This window comes from Nerophis lumbriciformis, linkage group LG36 (assembly GCF_033978685.3).
Source record: "Nerophis lumbriciformis linkage group LG36, RoL_Nlum_v2.1, whole genome shotgun sequence".
NCBI lineage: Eukaryota > Metazoa > Chordata > Actinopteri > Syngnathiformes > Syngnathidae > Nerophis > Nerophis lumbriciformis.
The window spans coordinates 13699302-13710557 of NC_084583.2; the positions used below are offsets into that span (position 1 = coordinate 13699302).

At 39.5% G+C, this 11256-nt stretch overlaps 1 protein-coding gene across 1 annotated transcript in view; it reads right to left on the bottom strand.

Moving 5' to 3' along the window:
• Positions 1-5849, bottom strand: part of trpc7b (transient receptor potential cation channel, subfamily C, member 7b) — a 210705-nt gene extending 204856 nt beyond the window's left edge. Inside the window, exon 1 of the mRNA XM_061930380.2 lies at positions 5330-5849. Within this exon, the coding sequence (XP_061786364.2) occupies positions 5330-5790 (461 nt within the window). The 5' untranslated portion in view covers positions 5791-5849. The remainder of the gene's footprint in view (positions 1-5329) is intronic.
• Between the last annotated feature and the right edge of the window lie 5407 nt (positions 5850-11256).

Genomic DNA, 11256 nt, shown 5'->3' on the forward strand with positions numbered 1-11256 from the left:
CTTGATCACCCCCTGGGAGGTGAGCAGTGGGCAGCAGCAGTGGCCGCGCCCAGGAATCATTTTTGGTGATTTAACCCCCAATTCCAACCCTTGATGCTGAGTGCCAAGCAGGGAGGTAATGGGTCCCATTTTTATAGTCTTTGGTATGACTCGGCCGGGGTTTGAACTCACAACCTACCGATCTCAGGGCGGACACTCTAACCCATATTTGCCAAACCTCCCGGATTTTCCGGGAGACTCCCGAAATTCAGTGCCTCTCCCGAAAACCTCCCGGGACAAATTTTCTCCCGAAAAACTCCCGAAATTCAGGGGGAGCTGGAGGCCACGCCCCCTCCAGCTCCATGCGTACCTGAGTGACATGTTGACAACACACAACAACAGTCTACCGTAAAGCAGTTCGTCTGCCGTAAACAGCAATGTTGTGACACTTTTAAACAGGACAATACTGCCATCTACTGTACATGCATATGTGACCCACCCATAATGTGTCACATTTTTGTGTTGATTTATTTATTTTATTTTGTGGTTTGAATTCGTTTTTGGAGCTGTCATTACACATTTATCAGTATTCACATTGGTCAGTAGGGGGCAGTAGGGCGTTTCTTCCCAATTGAATGCGATCACCTGCAGACCGGAAGTGTCTTGTCATTCTGATGAGAGCGACCAGTCTGTGAACAATTGAAACGTCCTGTGTGCTTTTTCCTCCTGTATAACAGGTTAGTTTTGGTGAATCAACTCACTGAATAATATCCATGTGATATTTATAAGTTTAAGTACACATTCTGATGGTGGAGCCTAACTCTAAAGTGTTTGTGAGTTGTAGTTTGTATTTGTGAATGAATCCAGTGCACAGCTGCAGTAATCAATACAAAAAGGCGACGTGAGTGCGCAATGTTTATATAGGAACTTCTGATCCTAATTCAGACTCCCAAATTAGAGCTCCCGTTTTCTTATTGATTTTACAATGTATATTTGTATAATGTATGTGTTCTGAAATAGTGACAGAAAATAGAACAAGGATGGACAATTCAACCCTTAACTCAACAATGAGTAGATGAGTGTTATGTGTGTGTATATGTGTAAATAAATGAACACTGAAATTCAAGTATTTTATATATATATATATATATATATATATATATATATATATATATATATATATATATATATATAGCTAGAATTCACTGAAAGTCAAGTATTTCTTATATATATATATATATCTTAACCACGCCCCCAATCACGCCCCCCACCCCACCCCCGACCACGCCCCCGCCCCCACCTCCCGAAATCGGAGGTCTCAAGGTTGGCAAGTATGCTCTAACCACTAGGCCACTGAGAAGGTATTTCTTGCATTGTGTCAAACGTACGGCCCGAGGGCCGGATCAGGCCCACGAACAGGTTTTATCCGGCCCGCGGGATGAGTTTGCATAGTTTAAAAATTTACCTGAAATTTTTTAATGAAAGAAAAATCTGTTCTAAATGTGTCCACTAGATGTCGCAATAGCAATTATTTCTATCTTTGTATAGGATGCTACATATGTACAAAATATATGATAGTACATCAGTCGAGGAAAATGATCAAACTACATAAATAACATCCTGTCATTTGAATTTGATGGGGGTTTTTTTAAATCTTGATAGATTGAAAATTAACACCAATGAGTTGACTGATGAAAATTATCACAATATATTCAGAAAATATAAATAACGATAAATAAAAATAGAATACTATTAACCGCAACATCCATCCATCCATGTTCTCTCGCTTGTCCCTTTTGGGGGGCTGGAGCCTATCTCAGCTACATTTGGGTGGAAGGCGGGGTACACCCTGGACAAGTTTCCACCTCATCGCAGGGCCAACACAGATAGACAGACAACATTCACACTCACATTCCCACACTAGGGCCAATTTAGTGTTGCCAATCAACCTATCCCCAGGTGCATGTCTTTGGAGGTGGGAGGGGCCTATCCCCAGGTGCATGTCTTTGGAGGTGGGAGGGGCCTATCCCCAGGTGCAAGTCTTTGGAGGTGGGAGGAAGCCGGAGTACCCGGAGGGAACCCACGCAGTCACGGGGAGAACATGCAAACTCCACACAGAAACATCCCGAGCCCAGGATTGAACCCAGGACCTTCGTGTTGTGAGGCACATGCACTAACCCCTATACCACCGTGCTGCCCTACATTTCAGATGTTAAACTAATTTTACTTTAGATAGTTTTCGGTAGTCCCTTTGAGACAAAATTATTTATTTTGAAATTCAGTAAAATGTTTTGCATAATTAAAAGAACCCTGCACAATGTGACTATACGACTAACCCCTGGTTGGCATTTTATATCACACCGATTTATGTTTTAAAACTACAGTTTTTGGACCGTGCCAGGTGTCAGTCTGAATGAGTGTCTTCCATTTTGCAAAGGGTTGGTCACCTGAAATGGTTTTTCACTTCACAGGTGTGCTTGAGGGCAGCACGGTGGCATAGGGGTTAGTGCGTCTGCCTCACAAAACGAAGGTACTGGGTTCGATCCTGTGCTCGGGATCTTTCTGTATGGAATTTGCATGTTCTCCCCGTGATTGCGTGGGTTCCCACCTCCAAAAACATGCACCTGGGGATAGGTTGATTGGCAACACTAAATTGGCCCTAGTGTGGGAACGTGAGTGTGAATGTGGTCTGTCTATCTGTGTTGTCCAAGGTGTACACCGCCTTCCGCCCGAATCTAGCTGAGATAGGCTCCAGCACCCCCCACGACCCCGAACGGGACAAGCGTTAGAAAATGGATGGATGGAGGTGTGTTTGAAGCTCATCGAGAGAATGCCAAGAGTGTGCAAAGCAGTAATCGGAGCAAAGGGTGGCTATTTCGAAGAAACTAGAATATAAAACATGTTTATAAAACATCCCAAGCCCAGGATCGAACCCAGGACCTTCGTATTGTGAGGCACACGCACTAACCCCTGTCTCGCCGTGCCGCCCTATTGCAAAATGCTTTGTTCCAAAACATTCATGCACAATTGAAAGTTTAGTATCAATGTGACAAACAAAACATTTTAGATGTCTTGCATTGTGTACATACTAATAGTTTGTAGTGATGTAATTACCGGTATAGCTCAGTTGGTAGAGTGGCCGTGCCAGCAATTTAAGGGTTCCAGGTTCAATCCTAATCCGCCATCCTAGCCACTGCCGTTGTGTCCTTGGGCAAGACACTTTACTGTGAATCTTTGGGTGTCCCACGATTCGATTCAATATCGATTCTTGGGGGTCACGATTCGATTCAAAATCGATTTTTTTTTTTCAATTCAACACCATTCTCGATTCAAAAACGATTTTTTTTTCCCGATTCAAAAGGATTCTCTGTTCATTCAATACATAGGATTTCAGCAGGATCTACCCCAGTCTGCTGACATGCAAGCAGAGGAGTAGATTTTTGTAAAAAGCTTTTACAATTGTAAAGGACAATGTTTTATCAACTGATTGCAATAATGGACATTTGTTTTAACTATTAAATGAACCAAAAATAGGACTTATTTTATCTTTGTGAAAATATTGGACACAGTGTGTTGTCAAGCTTATGAGATGTGATGCAAGTGTAAGCCACTGTGACACTATTGTTCTTTTTAAATTTGTTTAATAAATGTCTAATGATAATGTCAATGAGGGATTTTTTATCACTGCTATGTTGAAATTGTAACTAATTGTTCTGTTTATTGCAGCTCTGAGTGTTGCTGGGTCGGGTTTGGTTTTGGAATTGGATTGCATTGTTATGGTACTGCTGTGTATTGTTTTGTTGAATTGATTAATTAAAAAAATTAAATTAAATTAAAAAAATATTAAAAAAATTAAAAAAATTACAATTAAAATTTAAAAAATAGATTTTTTAAAAATGAAAATCGATTCTGAATCGCACAACGTGAGAATCGCGATTCGAATTCGAATCGATTTTTTCCCACACCCTTACACTTTACCCACCTGATCCCGGTGCCAGCCACACTGGTTTAAATTAGGGATGTCCGATAAATGCGTTAAAATGTAATATCGGAAATGATCGGTATCGGTTTTTTATTATCGGTATCGTTTTTTTTAGGGTTTTTTTGGTTTTTTTTTTAATTAAATCAACATAAAAACACAAGATACACTTACAATTAGTGCACCAGCCCAAAAAAACTCCCTTCCCCATTCACACTCATTCACACAAAAGGGTTGTTTCTTTCTGTTATTAATATTCTGGTTCCTACATTATATATCAATATAAATCAATACAGTCTGCAAGGGATAAGCACACATGATTGTGCATGCTGCTGGTCCACTAATAGTACTAACCTTTAACAGTTAATTTTACTCATTTTCATTAATTACTAGTTTCTATGTAACTATTTTTATATTGTTTTACTTTCTTTTTTATTCAAGAAAATGTTTTTAATTTATTTATCTTATTTTATTTTATTAATTTTTTTAAAAAGGACCTTATCTTCACCATACCTGGTTGTCCAAATTAGGCATAATGTGTAAATTCCACGACTGTATATATCGGTATCGGTTGATATCGGTATCGGTAATTAAAGAGTTGGACAATATCGGAATATTGCATATCGGCAAAAAGCCATTATCGGACATCCCTATTACTGACATATGCAGTAACATATTGTGTCATTTATCATTACAGTATTAATTTATATATCAATACAGTCTGCAAGTGATACAGTCCGTAAGCACACATGATTGTGCGTGCTGCTGGTCCACTAATAGTACTAACCTTTAACACTTAATTTTACTCATTTTCATTCATTACTAGTTTCTATGTAACTGTTTTTATATTATTTTACTTTTTTTTATTCAAGGAAATGTTTTTAATTTATTTTAGCTGAGATAGGCTCCAGCGCCCCCCGCGACCCCAAAAGGGAATAAGCGGTAGAAAATGGATGGATGGATGGATCTTATTTTATCTTTTTTTTTTTTTTTTAAGTACCTTATCTTCACCATACCTGGTTGTCCAAATTAGGCATAATAATGTGTTAATTCCAGGACTGCATATATCGGTTGATATCGGTAGCGGTAATTAAAGAGTTGGACAATATCGGAATATCGGCAAAAAGACATTATCGGACATCCCTAGTTTAAATGTAACTTAGATATTGGGTTTCATTATGCAAAGCACTTTGAGTAACTAGAGAAAAGCGCTATATAAATACATACTTCACTAATTATGGTATTATTCTCATTCAACTAAATGAGACATAATATTAGCTATAGTTTCATTCTGTTCACATTTGTAAAACTACCATGTTGGTTTAGTGAAAGATAAAAGTTGTGATTATTGATTCAACAAACGGGACTCACGCCTGCCGGGTGTCCGAGTTGTCGTCGGGGTCGACGTGCTCATCCGCATGGTGGTTCCCACAGCCCGGGGACTCGGAGGCTCGCTCCACCCTCTGTCCGCGGTGCTGAAGGCTGCCGGCGCTCTCCGGGCTGCGTCCCTTCCAGGCCGGCAGCGGCTCATCGTAGCGGTCGCACACCACGTCGAGGTGCGCACGCTGGCGCCAACTCACCGGAGAGTCCCCGGCGGAGTGGCGGAACTTTGGCGGCGTGGCGCCAGGGGAGTCCCCCCGTCCTCTCTTATCCGGGGACGAGTGGAGGCAGTCCGGGGAGGCGAGGTACGGCGGCTCCGTGTCCTCCAGGAGCGGCGAGGCCGAGGAGAAGAGGTCCAGGGGCCGCCGACACGACGGCGAACCTCCGGGGAGACACGAAGGTGGCGAAGGAGGCTGCGAGCGACGCTCGCTTTCCACCCCCTCGTCGGACATCGAGTTGTTGACGCGGAATATGTTGTAGAAAAGGCTAGACGGACATGGCGAGACGCGTGTTAAACTTTCCCCCGGACAAGTTTCCACGGAGCTGCGCGTTGACGCCGCGTCCCCTTGCTCTTCACCTCCGCGTGCGCGCGCGCCACAGCTCAAGCGCGCGCACGGCAGAAGCCAACCCTTTGCAAAATGGAAGACACTCATTTAGACTGACACCTGGTACGGTCCAAAAACCGTAGATTTAAAAAAAAAAAAAAAAAAAAAAAAGCCAATCCACTTCATTTATATAGCACATTTAAAAAAAAACAATAGTTTCACAAAGTGCTGCACAGAAGTTAAGACAAACATATGTTACTGACTAGAGATGTTCGATAATATCGACCTGCCGATATTATCGGACGATAAATGCCTTAAAATGTAATATCGGAAAATATTGGTATCGGGTTTTTTTGTTTTTTTTTAAATTAAATCACCATAAAACACAAGATACATTTTCAATTAGTGCACCAACCCAAAAAATCTCCCTCCCCCATTCACACTCATTCACACAAAAGGGTTGTTTCTTTCTGTTATTAATATTCTGGTTCCTACATTATATATCAATATATATCAATACAGTCTGCAGGGATACAGTCCGTAAGCACACATGATTGTATTTTTTTATGACAAAAAAAATAAGATTAAAAAAAAAAAAAAACTATTATATTATGTTAGATCCACTATGGACTGGACTGTCACACTATTATGTTAGATCCACTATGGACTGAACTCTCACACTATTATGTTAGATCCACTATGGACTGGACTCTCACTATTATGTTAGATCCACTATGGACTGGACTCTCACACTATCATGTTAGATCCACTATGGACTGGACTCTCACACTATTATGTTAGATCCACTATGGACTGGACTCTCACATTATTATGTTAGATCCACTATGGACTGGACTCTCACACTATTATATTAGATCCACTATGGACTGGACTCTCACACTATTATATTAGATCCACTATGGACTGGACTCTCACACTATTATGTTAGATCCACTATGGACTGGACTCTCACACTATTATGTTAGATCCACTATGGACTGGACTCTCACACTATTATGTTAGATCCACTATGGACTGGACTCTCACAGTATTATGTTAGATCCACTATGGACTGGACTCTCACACTATTATGTTAGATCCACTATGGACTGGACTCTTACACTATTATGTTAGATCCACTATGGACTGGATTCTCACACTATTATGTTAGATCCACTATGGACTGGACTCTCACTATTATGTTAGATCCACTATGGACTGGACTCTCACACTATTATGTTAGATCCACTATGGACTGGACTCTCACACTATTATGTTAGCTCCACTATGGACTGGATTCTCACACTATTATGTTAGATCCACTATGGACTAGACTCTCACACTATTATATTAGATCCACTATGGACTGGACTCTCACACTATTATGTTAGATCCACTATGGACTGGACTCTCACACTATTATGTTAGATCCACTATGGACTGGACTCTCACACTATTATGTTAGATCCACTATGGACTGGACTCTTACACTATTGTGTTAGATCCACTATGAACTGGACTCTCACTATTATGTTAGCTCCACTATGGACTGGACTCTCACACACTATTATGTTAGATCCACTATGGACTGGACTCTTACACCTTTATGTTAGATCCACTATGGACTGGACTCTCACACTATTATGTTAGATCCACTATGGACTGGACTCTCACTATTATGTTAGATCCACTATGGACTGGACTCTCACACTATCATGTTAGATCCACTATGGACTGGACTCTCACACTATTATGTTAGATCCACTATGGACTGGACTCTCACATTATTATGTTAGATCCACTATGGACTAGACTCTCACACTATTATGTTAGATCCACTATGGACTGGACTCTCACACTATTATATTAGATCCACTATGGACTGGACTCTCACACTATTATGTTAGATCCACTATGGACTGGACTCTCACACTATTATGTTAGATCCACTATGGACTGGACTCTCACACTATTATGTTAGATCCACTATGGACTGGACTCTCACATTATTATGTTAGATCCACTATGGACTGGACTCTCACACTATTATGTTAGATCCACTATGGACTGGACTCTTACACTATTATGTTAGATCCACTATGGACTGGACTCTCACACTATTATGTTAGATCCACTATGGACTGGACTCTCACTATTATGTTAGATCCACTATGGACTGGACTCTCACACTATTATGTTAGATCCACTATGGACTAGACTCTCACACTATTATATTAGATCCACTATGGACTGGACTCTCACACTATTATGTTAGATCCACTATGGACTGGACTCTCACACTATTATGTTAGATCCACTATGGACTGGACTCTCACACTATTATGTTAGATCCACTATGGACTGGACTCTTACACTATTGTGTTAGATCCACTATGAACTGGACTCTCACTATTATGTTAGCTCCACTATGGACTGGACTCTCACACACTATTATGTTAGATCCACTATGGACTGGACTCTTACACTATTATGTTAGATCCACTATGGACTGGACTCTCACTATTATGTTAGATCCACTATGGACTGGACTCTAACACTATTATGTTAGATCCACTATGGACTGGACTCTAACACTATTATGTTAGATCCACTATGGACTGGACTCTCACAATATTATGATAGATCCACTATGGACTGGACTCTCACACTATTATGTTAGATCCACTATGGACTAGACTCTCACACTATTATATTAGATCCACTATGGACTGGACTCTCACACTATTATGTTAGATCCACTATGGACTGGACTCTCACACTATTATGTTAGATCCACTATGGACTGGACTCTCACACTATTATGTTAGATCCACTATGGACTGGACTCTTACACTATTGTGTTAGATCCACTATGAACTGGACTCTCACTATTATGTTAGCTCCACTATGGACTGGACTCTCACACACTATTATGTTAGATCCACTATGGACTGGACTCTTACACTATTATGTTAGATCCACTATGGACTGGACTCTCACTATTATGTTAGATCCACTATGGACTGGACTCTAACACTATTATGTTAGATCCACTATGGACTGGACTCTAACACTATTATGTTAGATCCACTATGGACTGGACTCTCACAATATTATGTTAGATCCACTATGGACTGGACTCTCACAATATTATTCTAGATCCACAGGATTAGTGATTTAGAAGTAGCTAGTAGGATGGATGTTCTAGCCATGTCTTAAAGCACCTCTTCCTGAGGGCGTTTCAGTGTTATAACTTCACCTTTATCTTTACTTTTTAGGCCAATATATATATATATATATATATATATATATATATATATATATATATATATATATATATATATATATATATATATATATATATATATATATATATATATATATATATATACTGTACACACACACATATGTACACACATATATATTTGTCCATATCACAGAGCAGTAGCCCCAACTTTTATTAAACCAAGGCACATATTTTACATAACAAAAAGCTCTTGACACACGATCAAACACACACCTGAGGGGTCTCTAACAGCACACTCATGTTTTTCACGGCACAGTGGTTGCCAATCACTGGTTAATTTCCTCGTTCAGTTTATCTTCAACTTGCATCAAATTAATGTGTACCACTGCATTGTATACAGTAGATAAAAGACACACACACACACATTGGAGTACTATAGTGAACCAGCCCTGCAGTAATAACTCAATGAATAGACCTTAATGACTCCAACAATGCAAGCCTCCAATCAATAGGCTCTTTATTATTTGCCATTTAAGAGCAGATTAGGATCATTCACTGAATAAAAGATCCGGGATGACATTCTGTAATATACTGTAGGCCTACTACGTATTTGTTGCTGTTTCAACAAACTTTGTCGCTTAGTACCTAACTTGAACAACCACAAAATAGACACTTTTCCAAATGACTTTATGGAAACATGTTGGCCCCGTTTGTCAATAAAGTTGATTCTGTGTTCGGTGTGTGGCACCGTACCCTGAGGCAGAGAAGTCATTTCACTTTGTTGGCCCGAGCTGTTGGATGGTTTCCTTTTGTCGCCCCACTGCAGATGTGACTGTTTGTTGATATTACCATATCACACACATTGCCTCCCGTTCTTGGCTCTGCAAAACTCAGCAGGTGTTTACCACAAAACGAGAATTAGAAAAAAAAGCTATGGCAATCGGACATAAAATTAAACTGGTTCTCATTTTGATTGTGTGACAATATGGAAGGGTGAAATGCCATGTGTACACAGCACAAATATGGCTGGACTTACACAACATATCATTTAGACGCCACATAGTCGGGTCTGTGACTTACCCGTATTTTCCAGACCATAGGGATTATAAGGCGCACTGCCGATGAGCGGGTCTCGTCAAGTCTATTTTGATATATAAGGCGCACCGGATTATAAGGCGGTCATATTTGTCATAACAGGGGGGTTTGTTGTCCCGGGATGCAATTCTGGACAAGGCTTGCAGGTAGGAACATATTTAATTATTCAACAAACACTCAATGAAGTACAAAACAGAAAACAACCCGAAGGCAAGCGGAAGCTAAGGCAAAAAACTTAGGACATGAAACATGAAACTATGGACATGAAAACCTCACTAAACTGTGGCATGAATCAGAATACCTTTATCATACTTGCCAACCTTGAGACCTACGATTTCGGGAGGTGGGGGCGTGGTTTGGGGCGTGGTTAAGAGGGGAGGAGTATATTGACAGCTAGAATTCACCAAGTCAAGCATTCCATTCCATACAAGTTTGAAGTATCAAATATCTAAACACAGTTTTGTTTGCATATTTTCAGGATGTATAGATATATACCGTATTTTTCGGACTATAAGTCGCAGTTTTTTTCATAGTTTGGCCGGGCTCCAGTGTGACTTATATATGTTTTTTTCCTTTTTTATCATGCATTTTCGGCAGGTGCGAATTATATATATATATATATATATATATATATATACATATATATATATTCCGTATTTTTCGGAGTATAATTCGCACCTGCCGAAACAAATAAATACGGAATATATATATATATATATATATATATATATATATATATATATATATATATATATATATATATATATATATATATATATATATTCCGTATTTTTTGGAGTATAATTCGCACCTGCCGAAAATGCATGATAAAAAAGGAAAAAAACATATATAAGTCACACTGGAGCCCGGCCAAACTATGAAAAAAACTGCGACTTATAGTCCGAAAAATATGGTATATATCTATACATCCTGAAAATATGCAAACAAAACTGTGTTTAGATATTTGATACTTCAAACTTGCATAAATAAATCTTAAGGAATATAACATAACTTGGCTTCTGAGAGCTTCA